Here is a 21,806-nt window from a genome sequence, read left to right on the forward strand (position 1 = left end):
TAATTTATAACTTCAACGACTCTTTTAAAGGTGTTTAAATTTAAGATAAGTTAACTTTTGTTTTGTCACAATTGATCAATAAAATATTGTTAATATAAACACTTTACTAGGGTTAAAAAGGTCATTGATTTACTTCTTTGGTTTATAAAATTTTGTATAATAAAAAAGATAAAACAATATGAATATAGAAATTGTAATTTATTTCTTAAAAGAAAACTGAAACTATGAAAAAATACATTACTAACGGTCAAAACAAATAATAAATTATGTGTGGAATAATATTAAGGCTTGTTCTTGTTTCTACATTTTTATTAATTATTTTGAAACTAGAAAAAGTGGAAGTTGTCATTGATGTATTTTAATGTATGTAGTAGTAATAACATGATTCAATAATGAACATGTTCAAATAAAAAAACGTGATATTTGACACATTAGTCAAGCTTTAAAATATTTTAAATGAAATATGTGGAATAAAGTAAAATACAATTGAAGCATATTATTTCTGATTTGAGTTCTGTTCAAAACGTTAATAAATTACAATTTCATTTACAATATAATTAAATCTCAGTTTTTTTCCTGTAAAATTATATTTTCAATTTTCTTAAATTTTATATACTTTTTACGTTTTTAGAAGACAATACATACAAATGTCATTTAACTGAAAATAATATTCATTTTAACAACAAATGTAAAAAAAAGGTTTTTTTTTATTCTCCATAACAATTATCCAATTAATTGTTGATCAGATTAATAAGTGGATTTTTGCCTTTTGAGACAAAAGAGTCAAGAGGACTAAAACTAAACACTAGCAGACAATCGAACAATCTTGGCAAACATCTTGTTGACTGACGACCTCAGGACTTCATTAGTAACATCTAGGGAAGGGAAAATAAATATTGTGATATTCCAAATTTCAACCTTAATGGTTTATACCAAATGCATGGAAAAGATTGATGTCTCATCTCACTTTGAAACAAATGAGTGCAAGCACTATTGATTTACATGTTCAATAAACCTTTATTCAAACTGTTATTGTCTGATAACTGTATTTATTTTTGACAACACAACCACTCTGATCATATTCCTCTCAATACTGCACAAGGAAGTAAAGAAGGATCATCAATGACAGTGAACATATGAAGTGAATCATTATTCTCTGTCTGCTTCACACTCAGGAAGGAATATCACAACTCTTCATCATGGTTAGTGACACCAAACACTTTACAAACACATTTCTTAAGATAAGAACTATAACAATGATCCCTGAAAGTATAGTCTTAACTTAACTCTGCACCAACACCAGACTCCATCCTCACACCAAACTATTATAGTGATGGTTGATTTTTATTTTAGTTTGAACAAACATGATACTGTGTGATTCACATTAAATACACAACTTGAAATGTATTTACAAATCAAACACATGCACCACAATACTTTCAAACTAGGTTTCTACATTATTTAAGAAACACACGTAGTAAAGTCAATATTAGAATAAACAAATGTCAATTAATAAAATACTTTGTAAGAATTCTTCATGAAGCAGTGTCATTATTTTTCCACTAGATGGCGGTCTCTGCACTATTCTCCATTGTTTTGAACAATTTTTCTAATGAAACATCACATCATTTTTAAACTGATGGCGCCACCTACTGACCTCTAAACAACATGACACTGTTTCATTTGGCTTCATCAACTCATCACTATTAAATACACAACATGAAATGTATGTTTATATCAAACACATGAACCATAAAGCTTTCAAAGTAAGTTCCTACATTATTACAAAACACATGGAGTAAAGTCAATATTATAATAAACAAATTTTATGAATAATGTTGAGTAAAATATTATTTATTTCTGTGAACTACAGTACAAAGAACAGTTTGTGGTCAACATTAGAACAGGGAGCAGAGTCAGCATTTCTTCTGTTTGTTGTAGAGCCAACCAGTTGAGGAACCAGTGATTTGTTGGAGCTTCTGGTGCCACTAAAATCAACCTCAAACCCTCGAGCCTCACTGTTCTCAAGAGGAAAGAGGAAACACTGGTGGAAAACCATAGAAAAGCCTTGGTCGGCACAATGGATGATCAAAAACCTTCATCCCAAGAGTAGGCTTGTGTGACTGAAAGAGAAGACTGTGTTCTCGTCCTGGACAAAGTGCAGAATGAGACAATATTTACACTTTTAAAATGGAAAACCAACACTGATCATATTCCTCGCCTCAATACTGTGAACTTACATATTAATCCAAATGAAAGTTCAACACATGCACCGAAATGTTCACATTGAGTGTTTAAACCAACCATGTGGAAATGTTTAATGTTTCATCTTGACAAAGAAACAAAAGTGAGAAGAACTATTTTTAATAAACTATCATCAAGAACAATTCCCAGTGGAAGTGTGTCAGGAAACTTGTAGATTCATAACTTTGTTGGCAGCATTACAGACTCAACACAACACGCTCAAAAGATATTCAGTCAGGGAAGAATCATTGTTGCAGATAAGGACAAACACCATGTACTGATACTGATCACATTTATTTGTGTGTAAAAACAAAACCTGATTGAAAATGTTAATTAAAATGGATTTAAATACATTTTGATGAAGTTAAATATTGCAGCTTCTCACACAACTTTATTTCTGTATGAGATTTATCAACTAAAAAAACAATCAAACATTGTATTCTTTAAGTAAAAATGATATATTTTAATTCTATAATTAACCTGCAATTGTTTATTTATTTTATTTTCTCCACAGCATATATCCCCACTTTCAACCTGCTGTTGTCTGAGAACTTTACTTTCTCTGACAGGTTTACTTTTGAGGGCCAGTTCATGCTAAAGTTTGTGGGTAAATAGTAACAAGAACAGGCAGTTTTACTTCCTGTGAGACCATACAATGTTGGAGATCGTAGAGCACCAAGAGCTCACTGACCAGGAGGGAACTGAAGATAGTTCAAGTGTTTTTTAACTTAAAAGTCTGTCCGTAAAATAATGAAAAAAATGGTTCTTGAATTGATGAAAATGACTGAAAATCGTTCAAATGTATTTACTGTTTGAGCCCAATGTCATGTTTGAACCACTAGAGGGCACTAGAAGCTTTTCTCGTCACCACAAAAAACTCGTTTATTTTTTACTTTCATAGTAATATTTTAGAAAACCTTTTTTTCTGAATAAAAGAGAATAATGAGTGTGTAACCCATATGAAGGAAAGAAAGTTTATACATATAAATCATCGTATGTCAAAATAAAAAGCAATTCAATCCACTTTTATTTCTCTTCACTTTAATTTGACACTCCTGGTATTCCATAGTTTACATTCTGCGTGACTTTAAGGTTCAGAAGAACGACTCTAAGAAATAATAATAAAGTTTAAAGTGGAGTTTTTGTCAGAGAAAATAGTCGTAATAACATGTTTGGTTTACTTTCACTTTCCATCTGGACGTGACGTCACACTGAATCCTCATTGGCTCAGATATTTCTTCCTGCGTCTGTTGTTTGCTTTCACTTGTACTTCGTTCGTCGACCTGAAGACTTGTTGGATCCTAGTCTCCAGAAAAGAGCTGAAGATGAAGAAGGTGTTGTTTCTGCTTGTTGTGTGGATCCACAGCTCAACTGCGAGTGAGTCTCCTTCCTCCACTTTCATGTGTTCACACCTGCGTCACCTTTTATTTCTCCAAATACTCTTCACTACAACCTTCATGACCTTTGACTCTCAGAGGAGTCAAAGTGTTTCACTGATTCACTTTTCATCTCAGAACCGTGAAGAAGTCGTACACAGAAAAGTAGATCCGAGCTCAATGTCAGGTGCTCACCTGGTGGCGCTGTTGAGTCACTTCTGTTGATTGACGGAGGAACTTGTTTGACGCTGAACAGAAAGTGACTCCAGAGTTTTGCTTCATGAGCTGATCTCTTGTTTTTAAACGATGCTGCCATCAGGAGATTCATTGACTCACAAGAAGAGCTTTTACAATTTTCATTGATTTGACTTTAGTAAACAAGTCTATCATGAACTAAAATGAGGAAATAAAAACAAAGAAAGTGTCGCATTTCTTAAGTGCGCATGTTCAGACAACCTTGTAGCTCAGCTCACTTCAACATATGATCAGATCTCACAGTTTATTGGAGCAACTCAGTGAAGCAGCTGCTCTGAACTTGTGTTTGGACTTAAAATATCTAAATGAAACATTTACAATCATGTTGAACAGTAATCTTCAGAAACATGTTATTTATAAACTGATATAAACTCATGTTATTTAAGTTCATCATTAACCTTAATGTCCTTCAATGATCTTTATTCTATCAATCATTCTTCGATTTGTTCCATGAACTTGGTTTTCATTTTCATTGAAATATAGAAAGTGTTATTAGAGAGAAATAATAAAAATAAGCAACATTATCTGTGTTTTTCAAAAACAATTTCAATTTATTTGTTTGATCTTTTTCAACATTGTTGCTCCTGTTTCTTCTTAATTCATCCATTTATTCTTTTAATTCTCTTTATTGCTTTTTTGTTTTATTGTAAATATTTATTACATTTCATCTAGTTATTAATATTAATAGTTTTTTCTTCTATCTTCTCTTTTCTTATATAGTTGTGTCCCAGTTAGCCAGGGTTCTTGGAGAGTGAGGTGTGAAGGATGTTCTGCTGGTGTCCGTGTGTGGACGTGAACTTTGTGTCACTGCTGACTGTCCCTCTGTTCTTCACCTCTTTGTCTTTGTAGAAGATGTGATTGTTCTGCTGCATCACAACGTTGTGTCATCAGAACCAGAGAAGATCTAAACTTTGTTTTTGTGTCTCACAGTGATTCACACGATGCAGATGTTCCACACTGCGTCTGCTGGAGTTAAAAACTTCCCAGAGTTTGTTGCTGTCAGTTATGTGGACGGAGTTGAAGTGGAACACTACGACAGCAACACCAGGAGATTTGTACCCAAACAAGACTGGATGATCCAGGCCACAGCAGATGATCCTCAGTACTGGGAGACAAACACAAATATCTTAAATAATGAACAGCAGATCGACAAGAACAACATTGAAGTAGTAAAACAGAGATTCAACCAAACTGGAGGTTTGTTGTCTTTAAAATCAATGTTTGACCTTAAACTGAATCGTGTTCAACCTTTTTACATCCTGAACCATCAATCTTGTATACAGAGTAGATCAGAGGAGGAAACTGGAGTAGATCATACAAGTTCAGAGAAGAAGAGTAGATCACAGTGGAGTATTAAACAGTGGAGTAGATCACAGTGGAGTATTAAACAGTGGAGAAGATCACAGTGGAGTATTAAACAGTGGAGTAGACCACAGTGGAGTATTAAACAGTGGAGTAGACCACAGTGGAGTATAATACAGTGGAGTAGACCACAGTGGAGTATTAAACAGTGGAGTAGACCACAGTGGAGTATAATACAGTGGAGTAGACCACAGTGGAGTATCAAACAGTGGAGTAGATCACAATGGAGTATTAAACAGTGGAGTAGACCATAGTGGAATATCAAACAGTGGAGTAGACCACAGTGGAGTATGAAACAGTGGAGTAGATCATAGTGGTGTATTATACTGTGGAGTAGACCACATTGGAGTATTAAATAGTGGAGTAGACCACAGTGGAATATCAAACAGTGGAGTAGACTACAGTGGAGTATTAAATAGTGGAGTAGACCACCGTGGAATATCAAACAGTGGAGTAGACCATAGTGGAGTTTTAAAAATGGAGTAGACCATAGTGGAATATCAAACAGTGGAGTAGACCATAGTGGAGTTTTAAAAATGGAGTAGACCATAGTGGAGTATCAAAAATGGAGTAGACCACATTCGAGTATTAAACAGTGAAGTAGATCAAAATGGAGTATTAAACAGTGGAGTAGACCATAGTGGAGTATTAAACAGTGGAGTAGACCACAGTGGAATATCAAACAGTGGAGAAGACCACAGTGGAGTTTTAACAGTGGAGTAGACCACAGTGGAATATCAAACAGTGGAGTAGACCAAAGTGGAGTATTCAAAATGGAGTAGACCACAGTGGAGTATTAAACAGTGGAGTAGATCATAGTGGAGTTTTAAAAATGGAGTAGACCACAGTGGAGTATTAAAAATGGAGTTGACCACAGTGGAGTATTAAAAATGGAGAAGATCACAGTGGAGTATTAAACTGTGGAGTAGACCACATTGGAGTATTAAACAGTGAAGTAGATCAAAATGGAGTATTAAACAGTGGAGTAGACAATAGTGGAGTATTAAACAGTGGAGTAGACCACAGTGGAATATCAAACAGTGGAGTAGACCAAAGTGGAGTTTTAAAAATGGAGTAGACCACAGTGGAGTATTAAACAGTGGAGTAGACCACAGTGGAGTATTAAACAGTGGAGTAGACCACAGTGGAATATCAAACAGTGGAGTAGACCAAAGTGGAGTATTAAAAATGGAGTAGACCACAGTGGAGTATTAAACAGTGGAGTAGATCATAGTGGAGTATTAAACAGTGGAGTAGACAATAGTGGAGTATTAAACAGTGGAGTAGACCACAGTGGAATATCAAACAGTGGAGTAGACCAAAGTGGAGTTTTAAAAATGGAGTAGACCACAGTGGAGTATTAAACAGTGGAGTAGACCACAGTGGAATATCAAACAGTGGAGTAGACCAAAGTGGAGTATTAAAAATGGAGTAGACCACAGTGGCGTATTAAACAGTGGAGTAGATCACAGTGGACTATTAAACAGTGGAGTATTAAACAGTGAAGTAGATCAAAATGGAGTATTAAACAGTGGAGTAGACAATAGTGGAGTATTAAACAGTGGAGTAGACCACAGTGGAATATCAAACAGTGGAGTAGACCAAAGTGGAGTATTAAAAATGGAGTACACCACAGTGGAATATCAAACAGTGGAGTAGACCAAAGTGGAGTATTAAAAATGGAGTAGACCACAGTGGAATATCAAACAGTGGAGTAGACCAAAGTGGAGTATTAAAAATGGAGTAGACCACAGTGGAATATCAAACAGTGGAGTAGATCATAGTGGAGTATTACAATCGGAGTACACCACAGTGGCGTATTAAACAGTGGAGTAGATCACAGTGGAGTATTAAACAGTGGAGTAGACCACAGTGGAGTATTAAACAGTGGAGTAGATCACAGTGGAGTATTAAAAATGGAGTTGACCACAGTGGAGTATTAAAGATGGAGAAGATCACAGTGGAGTATTAAACTGTGGAGTAGACCAAAGTGGAGTTTTAAAAATGGAGTAGACCACAGTGGAGTATTAAACAGTGGAGTAGACCACAGTGGAGTATTAAACAGTGGAGTAGACAATAGTGGAGTATTAAACAGTGGAGTAGACCACAGTGGAATATCAAACAGTGGAGTAGACCAAAGTGGAGTTTTAAAAATGGAGTAGACCACAGTGGAGTATTAAACAGTGGAGTAGACCACAGTGGAGTATTAAACAGTGGAGTAGACCACAGTGGAATATCAAACAGTGGAGTAGACCAAAGTGGAGTATTAAAAATGGAGTAGACCACAGTGGAGTATTAAACAGTGTAGTAGATCATAGTGGAGTATTAAAATCGGAGTACACCACAGTGGCGTATTAAACAGTGGAGTAGATCACAGTGGAGTATTAAACAGTGGAGTAGACCACAGTGGCGTATTAAACAGTGGAGTAGATCACAGTGGAGTATTAAACTGTGGAGTAGACCACATTGGAGTATTAAACAGTGAAGTAGATCAAAATGGAGTATTAAACAGTGGAGTAGACAATAGTGGAGTATTAAACAGTGGAGTAGACAACAGTGGAATATCAAACAGTGGAGTAGACCAAAGTGGAGTATTAAAAATGGAGTAGACCACAGTGGAATATCAAACAGTGGAGTAGACCAAAGTGGAGTATTAAAAATGGAGTAGACCACAGTGGAATATCAAACAGTGGAGTAGATCATAGTGGAGTATTAAAATCTGAGTACACCACAGTGGCGTATTAAACAGTGGAGTAGATCACAGTGGAGTATTAAAAATGGAGTAGACCACAGTGGAGTATTAAAAATGGAGTAGACCACAGTGGAGTATTAAACAGTGGAGTAGATCACAGTGGAGTATTAAACAGTGGAGTAGACCACAGTGGAGTATTAAACAGTGGAGTAGATCAGGTCTCACTCTGGTTTCTCTCTCAGGTGTTCACATCGTTCAGAGGATGGACGGTTGTGAGTGGGACGATGAGACTGGAGAGGTCAAAGGTTACCTACAGTACGGCTATGATGGAGAAGACTTCATCGTGTTTGACCTTCAGACTCTGACCTGGGTCGCTCCGAGTCCTCAGGCCGTCTTCACCAAACACAAGTGGGACCAGAATGAAGGCTGGAAGAAACAGAATCAGTTCTTTTACACCCAGGAATGTCCAAATGAACTGAAGAAGTTTGTGACGTTTGGGAGCAAAACCTTGATGAGAACAGGTAGTTACATGACCTTCTTCTCCTTCTGCTCTCCTTCCTCCTTTTCTCCCTCCTCTCTCTCCTCATGTCCTCTCTTTCTCTCTCTCTCCTCTTATCTTCTTTTCCTCACCTCCACCCCCTGTCCTCCCTCCTCCTCCTCTCCTTCATTCTCTGTCCATCCTTTGACTTTCTCTCTGAAGTGTGGTGTCTCTCCCTTCAGAGCGTCCACGAGTGTCTCTCCTCCAGAAGACAGCCAGCTCTCCGGTCACCTGCCACGCTACAGGCTTCTACCCCGACAGAGCCATGTTGTTCTGGACCAAAGACGGAGAGGAGCTGCACGAGGACGTGGAACACGGAGAGATCCTCCCCAACCCTGACGGAACCTTCCAGAACATGGTGGACCTGAAACTCCCGTCTGACGACTGGTCCAGGTACGAGTGTGTGTTTCAACTGGACGGCATTCCGGAAGACGTGGTCACCAAACTGGATCCGTCAAACATCCTGACCAACGGTAAGAGTCTTCAGAACCTTCTTGGTGTCTCCAGAGGTTTCTTTCATCCAGATGAGAGTCCAGGTGTGGTCAGCATGGATCTGCTGCTGCAGTGGTGTCTGGCTGCTGAATGAGGCCCCACCACGTCTCTAACACTGGTCACCTGATCATGTCTCCACTTACTTTGCTCTCCATCCACAGCCAGGAGTTTCCTGACCTTGTACATCATCATGGCCGCCGTCGCTGCCTCCGCTCTGGTGCTCACAGTGGTTGGATACTTCATCTACAAGAAGAAGAAGAAAGGTGAGAGTTTGTGATTTGATCCAGATCATCTCCAGATACTGGAGAGAAAGAATAGAAGGTGAAAGAAGGTCAGCAGAGATGAGAAGAGGTCAGAGGAACTCTTCTATGTTCATCTTCTTCAGGTGTAATTTGTCCTCTTTCTTTCCATTTCAGGCGACTCTGACTCGTCTTGTAAGTACATGATCTTGTCTCAGCTCAGATGTTGACCATGTGACAGAGTGCTAGCATGCTAGCATCAGTGTTGACACTAGTTTCATCTGCTGGTGAGAAGCACACAAGCTAACAGGGTTTGTGATCTTACAGCGGCCCCCAGCTCGGAGCTGGACCATCTGAAGGATCCGCCCGTGGACAGAGACTAAAGTCAGTGGATGATAATTGTCACTTTTCTTCAAGACTCACTTCACGCATGATTTTACAAGTTGATACATTTTTCTGTCTCCGTGTTTCAGGAGGAATCGACCAAGAAACGTCTTTTTCTTCTGAGACTCTGCAGACGTCAGAGCTGCTGATCTTTGTTCCTTCACTGGAAATGTGTTTGAAAGTCACATCAGGATGTCATGTGATCTGATCCTTGAAGACTCACTTTGTAGCTTCTCTTGGTTCATCTGCTCAATTCTAGAACATCCACATGTTCCAACTTCCAAGTTGCCGTTATGAAAACTACACACACACACAGATAAATGCACACACATGATTCTTTCCACACAAATACATGCACACACAGAAACACCTACACACAATCACACACAAACACTCACACACATGCTTCTCTAACACACAAATACACTCACGCACATGCTTCACCATCACACAAGGATGCACACACATGCATCTCTGACACACAAAAATGCACTCAAACACAACTGCAAACACACACACGCATGCTTAACCAACACAAAAATGTACAAACACACAAACACAAAAATGCAATCACACACACATGCTTCACCATCACACATGCATCTCTGACACACAAAAATGCACAAACACACACAAAAAAGCAATCACACACAATGACAAACAAACACACATGTGTTTCACTACTACACAGAAATGCACAAACATAAATACTTAAACACATTCTTCTCTGGCGCAACTAACACACAATCACTTACGCACACACACCTCTCTGAAGACAAAATGTATACACACATGGAAAATATATAAGTAAGTACACACAACCATGAGTCTAAAAACAGGTACTGACACACAAAATCAGTCACACATGTCCAAACACAGTCATGGAAACAGTTGAACAAATCTGAAAATAGGCGCACACACAAATAAAAAGATAACAAACACATGTATATACACATCAAATAACAAACAGAAGTACAACCATGCACAAACAAACACATGCACAAACAAAAAAACAGACACACACCTACAAATTAAAAAAGGTGTTCACACACACACACACACACACACACACACAAACTCACAGACACACACAGACAGTTTTGTGTTCATGTAATAGTTTGTGTGTTTTCTTCCTGGTGTGTAGACACTAGTTAATGAAGCGTCAGTTGTGATGTCAGAGGTGAAGAATCTTGTCAAACATAGTTGAACTGCTGCTTCATTTCTTGTGTGTTTTGATCTTCAAATAAATGGACAGAAAACGTCCACATGTGTTTGGACTCCAAATGTTCAGTAAAGTCACTTGTCATTGAGGGTCAGTGGAGGCTCAGAAAGAATCCATTTGTGCAGCTGTTATGAAAGGTCAACATCTCTGACCTCTCCTTCTGTTTCCTGATCAACTCATGTCCTAAATATGACTGTATTGCTTTGATCAACTGGTCTTGTGCTGAACAGGTGCACATAAGTTGTGTCCACTTTTGTGTAGAAGAAAAATCCAGAAGAGCTTGTGCCGACAATTCACATGTAGAAACTTGATTCAAAGTTTCCTGCTGAGTCGGCTGAATGTGTTTGTGGAGGTTTGCTCTCTGACCTGCTTCTCTCAAGTCAAACTTCATCAGGTTACACAACCATGAGACGCCGATCTCACGCCACACCTGTGCCGCCATCTTAGATCCCGCCAGAGCTCAAATGTGCAACACTGACGACACATTTGGACAGGTGTGGTGAGACGCCCAGTGTGGATGTTTGACTCCGCCCCCCGAGCACCTGCATCAGTCAGGTGTGCCTCTATGAGACTTGTGTGTCACGCCCTCACTGCACTCAACTGCTTTCTGTTTGCAGCGTGGAAGAGGACACCACAACAATCCACCTAGATCGCCCCCTAGCTGTGAGTCGCTCACCTAAGTCAGAATGTTAATAATTGAATAAATATTTTCATTTTAACATCAAATACAAATCTTGTTAAAATGTGTTTCCCCTTCAATTGAAATAAATTGTTTAATGTTTACAATAGTTTGTAATGCATAATAAAATAACCTGATATAGTTGTTTTAATGTCATGGCAATGATCACAATTTAGATTAATTTAGTTTTTTATTCTACATTTCGTGCGTCAACAGTCACAGTATTTAATTTGACCTCATTATAAATTGTCCACCGCTGGTCAAGATGTGTTTTTTTATTTGCTCTGATATGGATGTGTTACGTTACAAGTCATTTACAAACGTGAGTTCATCATCATGCAGGTCCAAACCAAGACAACTGTGATACAAGATACTTTTAATCTGGTCCTGGTGAAGACTGAGCAAATGCTTTAGTTCCACAATTCAGACAGAAAACATTCTCAGGCACACGTTTCACCAGAATCACAGGAAATAGAATAGATCGTCAACAGGAAGTCGTACTCGTTCTCAGTCACATGTTCATAGTTGGATTCACGACAAGTCAGATAAAGTGTTTAGAGATGGTGAACGTTCCTTCTCCAGAGTGTGTGTGTGGCTGAAGCCATTAGCTCTGCAGTCGTCACAGGACAGAGCTGAGGTCTGGTCCTGGCAGCTGCACTGTTGGGTCAGCTTCTGCAAAATCTCATGTTCATCTTAACTAATTGTTTTTTCTCTTTAACAGAACCAACAACCACTCTGATCATATTCCTCTCAATACTGCACAAGGAAGAAAAGAAGGATCATCAATGACAGTGAACATATGAAGAGAATCATTATTCTCTGTCTGCTTCACACTCAGGAAGGAATATCACAACTCTTCATCATGGTTAGTGACAACAAACACTTTAGAAACACATTTCTTAAGTTAAGAACTATACAAATGATCCCTGAAAGTATAGTCTTAACTTAACTCTGCACCAACATCACACTCCATCCTCACACCAAACCATTACAGTGACGATCCACAGGTGACCTTTGTGTTGAAGGAATGGCTTCATAAAAAGCATTGTAAGGACCTGGAGTCTCTTAGTCAGTCTCCAGATCTAAACCTCATAGATCACAGACGTAAAATCAGTCCAGAAAAGTGTTTAGATGGTGCAGGTTAATATTGCAACCAGTTAAGCACACATAAGTTAATAAGTCAGATGAGATATTAAACAAGCAGCACCTGACTGCCAATCACCTGGTTAGTGTCATCAAACTCCTGATTGGTTCATTTATATGTACTTGACTGGTTGGATCCGGAGTCTGCAGCATCTCAGCACATTTCTGGACAGGTTTGACACCTGTGCTATAGATCAGTAAACTTGACTGAAAACTTTTCCAACAAATAGTATAAACAGTAACTAAGTATTAAGTTGAAATGTCGTTATTGAACAAACACTTATTTTAAACCGTAATTTGCTAATAATTTCTATATTTTTTTTACTTAATAAATGTGGTTTGGTCTTTGTTCTGTAGTTCACAGAAATAAAGAACATTTTATTCAAAATTATTTATTAAATTACATTTGGGTCTTATAATATTAATTTTACTACAAACATAATTTTTTTTTAAATTAATTCAGGGACTTATTTTTAAAGTATTATGGTGTATATGTTTGTTTGATTTCATAAATATATTTCATGGTGTGTATTTAACGTGAATAAAACAGAATCATTCTATTGAATAAAATAATAATAAAAACAGAATAAAAAATATATAATCAAATCAACCATCACTATAATAGTTTGGTGTGAGGATGGAGGCTGATGTTGGTGCAGAGTTAAGTTAAGACTATACTTTCAGGGATTGTTTCTATAGTTCTTAACTTAAGAAATGTGTTTCTAAAGTGTTTGGTGTCACTTACCATGATGAAGAGTTGTGATATTCCTTCCTGAGTGTGAAGCAGACAGAGAATAATGATTCTCTTCATATGTTCACTGTCATTGATGATCCTTCTTTACTTCCTTGTGCAGTATTGAGAGGAATGTGATCAGAATGGTGATTGAATTATGTCAAATTTAAATACAGAATTAACATTACTGCTTCATCTGCTCTGTTGTTGCAGTTGGTTTAACAATGACAAACAGTGATGTATCGACTTTCATTGGACCATATCCTTGTAATAGTTGTGAAGAATGAAACCAAAGAACTACTGAACCAGTGCATTGTAGTAATTCTGGAACATGTGTTCATGTGTGCTAAGGTAGTAGTGTGAGGCCACCAAATGTCCTGCATCCATCCAAGTCTGCAGGAGAAGGAGAATCTCTGCTTTGATGCATGACTCAGGTTGGACCTGCCAAGACTCACACCAGCCTGAGAACATGCTTCATCTTAAAGCATAAAGTTTGCTGATGGACTGAAGTCATGCTCTCTCCAAGGTGCTGATCACAGATCTAACACTGTGGTCAACATGGAACTTCACAAGCCACACCTTCTGTGGACCTTCCAGAGTGTGGAGTGAGTTGTTCAAAACAAAGGAAGATAGTGCAGAGAGTGCCATCTAGAATCTTGGATTGGACTCTGAAAATAATGACACTGCTTCATGAAGCTTCATCAGAACATCATTCATTTTCTGGTCAAACCAGCCTGTCACAGAAATGGGTGTCCAGTGTAAGTTTGTCTGTTTTACTTGATCTGCTCAAGGGCATGGTAAAGAAGAAGTAGAATAATTCAAATTGTCTTAATATATTGTGTTAAAAAGAAAAGAACCACTCTGATCATATTCCTCCTCTCAACAAGGAAGTAAAGAACGATCATCATTTACTTTAGAAACACATTTTTAAGTTAAGAACTATAGAAATGATCCCTGAAAGTATAGTATAAACTTCTGTCAGGACGTGAATGAAACCCCATCACATGGTCACATGTCTTCACTGGCAGTGCAGTTTAACAACAGAAACATCAGCTGTTTGATTTGTATTTACTTTCTTTTTTCACTTACAGAATCTAAAACTGGACAAAATAATAATTTAAACAATCATTTGTTGAACGTGGTGCAGGTTCTTGTTCCAACCAATCAAGATCACCCCTTTTAACCTGATCAGTAGTCTTCAGAGTGTATTCAGTGTAGTCAGTCTGGTGTTGCTTGTTTTAGCTGAAACCTCATTGGTTAAACTGAACATGCTCGATCGGTGGGAACAAAAACCTGCACCATCCCGGCCCTTTGAGGACCCATTTGGAGACCGCTGCTCTACAGGCTGTCGCTTTGGGTTACCACTTATGTCTCCACCTTGTTGCTGAGAATATTATTATGCTTGCCACCCAGCAGGGGGCGGTAGGCCGCCTTTATACAGGCCCTTCCAAATGTCAGTATTGTCAGGGAGGCAGTCTGCTGGGCTGCAGGTGTAGAGGGATTCATTCACGTTTGTCGAACCATAGTTACAAAGGTAGCCACGGTAGTTTAAACCCTTTTCCCCAATACATGTATTTAAAAATTAAACTTACAGAGACATTGAAATCAATGTTATAAACCAGTTAAACTAACCAAAATATTATCAAGACAATAACTCATGGAATGTGAACAAGTGTATAATGCTAAAGAATAGAGTCATAAAGAGAGCATATATTCATAATTCATCAATTACATAATATATCCTTGAAAGTAAATTGTCCTGAACGTAACTCTGATCATATTCCTCCTCTCAATACTGCAAAAGGAAGTAAAGAAGGATCATCAATGACAGTGAACATATGAAGTGAATCATTATTCTCTGTCTGCTTCACACTCACACAGGAAGGAATATCACAACTCTTCATCATGGTTAGTGACACCAAACACTTTAAAAACACATTTCTTAAGTTAAGAACTATAGAAATGAACACTAAAAGTATAGTCTTAACTGCTGTCAGCACAAGAATGAAACCCCATCACATGGTCACATGTCTTCACTGGCAGTGCAGTTTAATAAAAGACAAAGATCAACTGATTTTGTTACATACAGAAATGAAAACTGGACAAGAAGAAAACTTGAATCATATCTTCTCATGCATCCTTCATGTATATTGTTAACAAATAAAAGAAAAATGAAGTATCTGCAATGATGCTTGTTTTATCTTAAATCGTGAAATTACTTGCATTTCTCCAGTCGACCTGTGGGGGTCACTAGGAAGCCGTAGAGGACCTAAAGTTGTTCTCAAACACATATGCACATCAACAAATATCAGACATTGCACTAACTTGAGAGTCGGCAGAAGTTAATTTAACATCAAGTCGGATTCATCCATTCGTGGTAAATACACGTCAAATACAAGATACTGCTAATGTGGGTGTGTTTGTGTGTCAGTGGAGGCTTCACACACACTAATCATGTGGCTCAGCCGATAACACACCTGCTGATGGAGAGAACACACACATCTTTTTGTGAATCCCATCCCTGTGTCATCCAAACAGTACCGTGGACTATATTTATGAGACGCTCTCGTATCACATCATCATCCTCGGGAGGGACAGAGAGATTCCAATCCTCCCTCACACACCGTGCAGCCGGGACGGGTCGGTCGGCAGGACTGCGGAGGTGGACTGTGATGGATGCTTCCGTGGTGGAGGTGTCCTTGTCCAAAGTAGGGAACACGTCGCCTCAGCTTCTTCAAGGGTACAAGGCTGTGAGGGAAGTGCATGGTAACTGGAACCAAACCCACCCAGAGGTTCAGGGTGAGATGTAACTGGTATTGCCAAACTATATACACCTTTGTTTTTTGTTTATCCTTCAATAATCCATGTTTAAATTGATATTAACTCTTAGATCGGTAACATTCTGGTTCAGTGATTAACAAGATAGCCTTTAAAAAACATTTACTTTCTTTTATATTCCTTCCTTAAATTTTTTTAGAGCTCACCAAAAGAGCAGCTACAATGTCCACACTTGTGCTCACATCAACACGATGCATATCACTTATCGGCCACTAGATGGTGGTAAAGGACTTTTAGTTTTTGTGGATGTTGCTTAAACATATGCTGTGTCGCAAATCGCATACTAGCGTACTCAAAGTTAGTATTTTTAGTGCGTAAGTGCGTCTCAATTCTTAGTATGCGAAATCTAGTGCGCCATGCACACTAAATTGGCGTACTAAAATGCCCACAAAACTGAGTATGGTTCGATGGACACCTACCACCCTAAACGGCCGCCATCTTAATGACGAAGTAGAAGAAGAAGCTGTCGCATCATTTCCTGTTAGTGTGTAGCGACAGTGTTTGATTTGAGACATACTGTCTATCTGTTGAGAATTTGCGTACTAGTGAGTACGTACACTATCCTGATGCATACTAACTTCTAGTATACTAAGAGAAGTATGCGATTTGATACACAGCAATAGTGATGGTCTGATGAAGCTTCATGAAGCAGTGTCATGTTAGAGGTCAGTAGGTGTCGCCATCAGTTTAAAAATGACGAATGGTTTCATTATAAAAGTTGTTTAAAACTAAGTAAAATAGTGCAGAGACCGCCATCTAGTGGGCTCTGATAATTATGACTCTGCTTCATGAAGCCTTCTCAGACCAGCACTACACATCACTACCTAAACTGCAACTGGACTGAAAACTCTTCCTTCTTCCCTACAACTAAGAGAAACCGGCCTTCAAAATATGTGTGAGCCCAGATGGTTATTCAGAATGCCCAACATAATCCAATCGTCATTATTACTGGAATTTTCCACAAACATTTTTTTCGAACAGAGAGAGAGATGAATTACAACCATCACAAAATCTCCCTGGTGGAGGTAATTATAAAAGTTTTCACAAAAACTGTCAGAATTTGAGATCTAAGCGACTACATGGTCAAGAAAAATGATACTTCCAGAGATTGATTTTGAACATGAAATGTTTTATCATATAAATATAAAACATAGAATGATGCTTATTTATAAACTTTTCTAGCTAAATTTGACCTTGACTTTGATACACAGAAGAAGTTTTAAGCAAGGAATTTAACACATTATTATTTGATGATGCCTTCCATCTGCACACTTGTGATACATTATATAATGTTTAAAAAGAATTACAACAAATATTAGAAAAAAAAAAGTTTTTTCTTTTTCTCAAGGACAGCTTAAAAAGACAAGTATATGTCTCTTCAATTTCACATGGTTTTTCACGGTTAAAGAATTCCCAATATTAATGGGTATTTTATTTTATATTACTTCGCCAAAATTAATTTTTTTTGCAACAAGCAGCCACAATGTCCACCGAGCTAACGCTTGTGCTAACATCAACAAGATGCATATCACTTAATGGCCACTAGGTGGTGGTAAAGGGCTTTGTGGATGATGCTTTAACTGCAACCAATTATTGATGTGTTTATGTGTAAGATTTTATTACTAATGCCAAATATCCTTGGGCAAATACTTCATCAGTCATCTTACGATCATTGTACATCACTATAAGATTCATGATGTTTCGGGAGACAATAACACGCTTAATAGTTCAAAATAATAATGGCACAATTTTCTGCCCCAATATCAAAATCCAAATGGCTCCAAGGCTCTTAAGCTAATGTGAAAAAACAAACAAAAAAACCCCAAAATTTTGGACAAGTCCATCAGTCAGTAAAGTAAAGTGTTGTCATCCTCTCTGCATATGTTGCTGTAGAATCTGGACAATGATTGGTTATCGCTCGCAGTGTCTGTTACTCCTGATGTCGTCTCAACCATGTCACTAGCAAACGTTGAGTGTCAAATGTCTAAATCCCCATACCGTTGCACTGAAGTCGTGCTTCAACATCGGCGTGTGTCTCTAGCCAACTGACGACAGAAGCAGATCACACCATTACTCAAGAGACAAAGTCGAGGTTTGAACGACGAGCCAAATCAACACTGACGGATCATAAATCTGATCATCAGCGCAATTCATTATTTACACTTCTTCATTTCACACATACTGACCCGTGTGGAGAGGAGCCACAAAGAATGTCACGAGCGTTCTCTTGCTCTCCGTTTAAAGAGGAGATGAGTTGAGTGTGAGAACCTGAAATCCTCATTATTGACACAAGATGCTTCCACATTCATGTGCTAACAAAGTGATGAAGATAGAAATAAAGCTGCGGTGGAAGAAAACGTGGATTCTGCCTGTCCCGGTTTTCACCCTCCTGGCTCAATGGGTTTCATAAGAAACAATTCTGAAAGCAGTTTAAGTGTCTTGGAACATAATCTGGGGCAGAAAAGAAAAGATGGAGGATGATTGTGCTGCGAAATGATGGAGGCTGATTTGGACTCGCTGTGAACTCGTGTGCTCCTTCACCTGCTCTCATCGCTCTCTTTCTTTAGTTCTCATGCACCAACCTTCACAGAGATTGACGTCATTTCTCTTCACACTTCTTCATCTGCTGCAAATTGAAATATAATTGCCTTTTTAAAAGTTTATATAGAAATGAAACGCATTATCCAAGAAAAATGATTTTAAAAAAAATGTATGCACTTCAAACATAAAATGATGCGTCTTCATAAATCTGTCTCACAAAATCTGAGTTTACTTCAATACACATTTTTTTCTTCTTTTTTTAAGCAAAAAAATCAAGGAATTAAAATTAAAAATGAACTTCCATTATCCATTTTTTATTTCCTTTTTCTTACATTTGCACTCTTGTGATACATATAACGCAAATTATGGAAAACATTTTGTTAAATGCAGTCTTTTTCTAAAGGACAGCTTAGGAACCTTGTATTTACCCGCCTGTCTCTTTCACGTAGAATGTTAAAGAATTCCTATCAGTAGTCACTGCTGTGTTTGTTTCGTGTCCACCTGGAAAGTGAAGTCAACAAATAAAGCTGATTCCGGTGAAGACTGTCCTCCTCTCCTGAACGCTCGCTACATCATGTGGATACTCATCTCCGCCAGCACGTAGGCGGCACTTTTACATACGAGAACGGATGAGGCTATTATGTTATCGTCGCAAACACAAGCGCTCCTGCGTCAGGGCGGATTTTCATTGCTGCCCCGGTGCTGAGATATTGAGCTGACTTCACAATTGGAGGTAAACACCAGCTATTTAGGTTTCGCTTGTTTATTTTTTAATTAAACACACAACAATATCATCATCATTACTGCCTGCTTAACTGCCCTCACTGCCACCGCTCAGTCAAACCTCTCCACAGAGCAAACACAAGCAGGAGATTGAATTTTGCCTCTTGGTCAAAAAAGGCAAAAGAGAGTCAATTAAATGAGGAATGAATCTCTTTTATGAGCCGCCGAACACGTTAAAATCCAGGGTGCCATAATTCAGAGTTTAGAGTTCAGTCCTCGCTGACACCTGCTTAATGTTATTTAGTCTTAGTCAAGTAGCTCAAAACTAATTTAAGGAACATGTGTTCTGTTCATTTTACCCTGTAGCTGTGGCTCTCACCAGTTTGCCCTTGAGCAAGACTGGAGTGTCTGAATTGACTTTGGTGCTGTTTGAATGGCAAAACATCAACAAGGCAATTTTAATTCAGGTGTACCATTTTGCATTAAAGTATGAATCCAGTTGTAAATACTCACAACATACAGCCTTGTGTGTATCGTGTTGAGAGTCAGTTGGTAGTTGAAATCCATGAATATCAGAGCAGCGCTACGGACTATTTTTTTGGGATTGGTTTCAATCTAAAGTTATGACTCTCGAGTTATTATTTTATGGTGCCGTGTACTACACATGCCCATCATTGGCATTCAGTTGTGGCAGCAGTGCTTGCTTTTTTTTTTTTTTTTTTACAGAGATTGCAAATTAACTGGAGTGCACATTAAAAAACATGTTTGACGTTCCATTCTTTGTTTTCAAACAGCGTTTATGTGACACTTGAACTTCTTAAACAAGTAGGCGTAAGTGAATCAGTCAAATAAACTTTGAACAGCAACAACATTTTGTAGCTCAGCTCAGTTTCTCAAATCAAGAAACATCACAGGCGAAGCAATCGCTCATTGTGGAATTACCGTTTTATTAGCAGAGTTGTTTTTCCACACTTTTCTTTTATCTCTGTACTTTGCTTCATCCTAAATTATCACACTAAGGAAGGAGTGTAAAGTGGCAGCCAAGCAGCATGTCAGCAGGGCAAGATAATCAGTTGCAGTTTGAACGCATGTCAAAGGGAGTCTGTTTTCAAGCTAAAACAAACAACATGCAATGTTAAATTGAGGATAGGGGATAAAAAAAAAAATGTTTTCTCAAAATCATAGTTTGCCTTATTTCATAATTTAGGTTGCATTTTCAATAAAGTTGAATAATTACTAGCCATAGTTTCTCTACATGATGAAGGTCCGAGCTAGAGATGCTTACCAACATCCCAATCCTGTGAGGAATCCTGTCCACAATAAGAAGCAAACAAAACAAAACAACAGAACATGGATGGCTCACTCAGGTACCAAACACCATTATTGTTGATGTATCTCCCCAAAGCCAGACCTCAAAGCCCTCGCCCACCCCCTCCTGAATTCTATGCCAGCATCTGTTCTCCATCATGACACGTCTTTGCATACTTAATGAGCTCTCCCATTTCACTGTCAGAGGCCGCATTGATTTCCAAAATTGCGCTTCATTCTGTCTGTTCGTGGCTCGTAGATCATGCAGACGGACAGAACACATTAGCCCTCCGTCTCTAAACGGGATAAGTCCAGCCTCTAGCGATTAGCCAAGGGTATTGTGCTGACAGTGAAGAGCGTGTGGAGAGCGGAGGAAGTGAATCTTGACCGCATTAAAAAAAGATGACTTTTGTTTTCCAACACAACTTGCTCGCATCTTCACTCAACAAAAGCAGCATCGTTATTGTAGGACCAAGTTACAACCTGTACCGCCCACATACCTCCATGACTGAGTCACCCCCTTTTGCAGAGAACTAACCTACGTATATACATAATATTAGTCATAGAGTCATGGCTGACTGTTTTTTTTTTTTGTATTGATCCTGATGGAAATACAAGAGAGATATATCTGTTTGCATTTAAAGTAACTTCTCTGTGACTTGCAGTAGAGCATGCTTAACAGAAAAGGGTCTGTACACGGCGTTCCACATTATAATGTAGATTGTATTTAAGTGTAATAAACATGCAGTATATATTTTTAGTTTTATGATTTAGCTCATGGACACTATTGTGTCTCAGAGCCTTTTGGATCAATGCTATCAATCTGAGACACCTGCAATAATGACGGTAAGGTTAAAACTACTTCAGAAGGATGTTCCACATTATGAAGTAGGCCACAGGTTTCAGCAAGATGGGAAAGAAAAAGGATCTCTGATGCCGAAAAGCAAGTCAAACAGTGAAATAACTTAAGCATGAGTAGCTTATTTAGGCTTCAAATGTTGTTAGTTGGACTAACTCTTTCAGGATCAACTTTAAAA

At 38.2% G+C, this 21,806-nt stretch overlaps 1 protein-coding gene, 4 non-coding genes and 1 pseudogene across 5 annotated transcripts; 2 read left to right on the forward strand and 4 right to left on the reverse strand.

Annotated features, from left to right (window-relative positions):
• Window positions 1-1,066: 1,066 nt before the first annotated feature.
• On the reverse strand, window positions 1,067-1,279 carry LOC148084304 (small nucleolar RNA U3). The gene has a single exon (XR_015710816.1). It is a non-coding gene; the product is annotated as a small nucleolar RNA U3 (small nucleolar RNA).
• A 2,185-nt stretch (window positions 1,280-3,464) lies between these two features.
• On the forward strand, window positions 3,465-10,845 carry LOC148084305 (class I histocompatibility antigen, F10 alpha chain-like). Its single transcript, XM_087787394.1, has 8 exons — window positions 3,465-3,621; window positions 4,806-5,072; window positions 8,172-8,450; window positions 8,650-8,940; window positions 9,121-9,222; window positions 9,376-9,393; window positions 9,526-9,582; window positions 9,672-10,845. Exons 1-7 carry the CDS (start codon window positions 3,570-3,572, stop codon window positions 9,579-9,581), a joined length of 1,065 nt encoding a protein of 354 aa, XP_087643520.1. The 5' UTR covers window positions 3,465-3,569; the 3' UTR covers window position 9,582; window positions 9,672-10,845.
• Window positions 10,846-12,212: 1,367 nt separating this feature from the next.
• Window positions 12,213-12,425, reverse strand: LOC148084306 (small nucleolar RNA U3). The gene has a single exon (XR_015710805.1). It is a non-coding gene; the product is annotated as a small nucleolar RNA U3 (small nucleolar RNA).
• An 869-nt stretch (window positions 12,426-13,294) lies between these two features.
• On the forward strand, window positions 13,295-13,507 carry LOC148084307 (small nucleolar RNA U3). Its single transcript, XR_015710782.1, has one exon. It is a non-coding gene; the product is annotated as a small nucleolar RNA U3 (small nucleolar RNA).
• Window positions 13,508-14,214: 707 nt separating this feature from the next.
• LOC148084308 (small nucleolar RNA U3) lies at window positions 14,215-14,329 on the reverse strand (annotated as a pseudogene).
• Window positions 14,330-15,127: 798 nt separating this feature from the next.
• On the reverse strand, window positions 15,128-15,344 carry LOC148084309 (small nucleolar RNA U3). Its single transcript, XR_015710784.1, has one exon. It is a non-coding gene; the product is annotated as a small nucleolar RNA U3 (small nucleolar RNA).
• Window positions 15,345-21,806: the final 6,462 nt, after the last annotated feature.

This window comes from Callionymus lyra, chromosome 3 (assembly GCF_982586985.1).
Source record: "Callionymus lyra chromosome 3, fCalLyr1.hap1.1, whole genome shotgun sequence".
Taxonomy (NCBI): domain Eukaryota; kingdom Metazoa; phylum Chordata; class Actinopteri; order Syngnathiformes; family Callionymidae; genus Callionymus; species Callionymus lyra.

Coding starts and splice junctions, on each gene's coding strand:
- LOC148084305 (XM_087787394.1), top strand. CDS start 3,570: ATGAAGAAGGTGTTGTTTCTGCTTGTTGTGTGGATCCACAGCTCAACT. Junction 5,073..8,171: donor GAGATTCAACCAAACTGGAG/GTTTGTTGTCTT, acceptor TTTCTCTCTCAG/GTGTTCACATCGTTCAGAGG. Junction 8,451..8,649: donor CAAAACCTTGATGAGAACAG/GTAGTTACATGA, acceptor CTCTCCCTTCAG/AGCGTCCACGAGTGTCTCTC.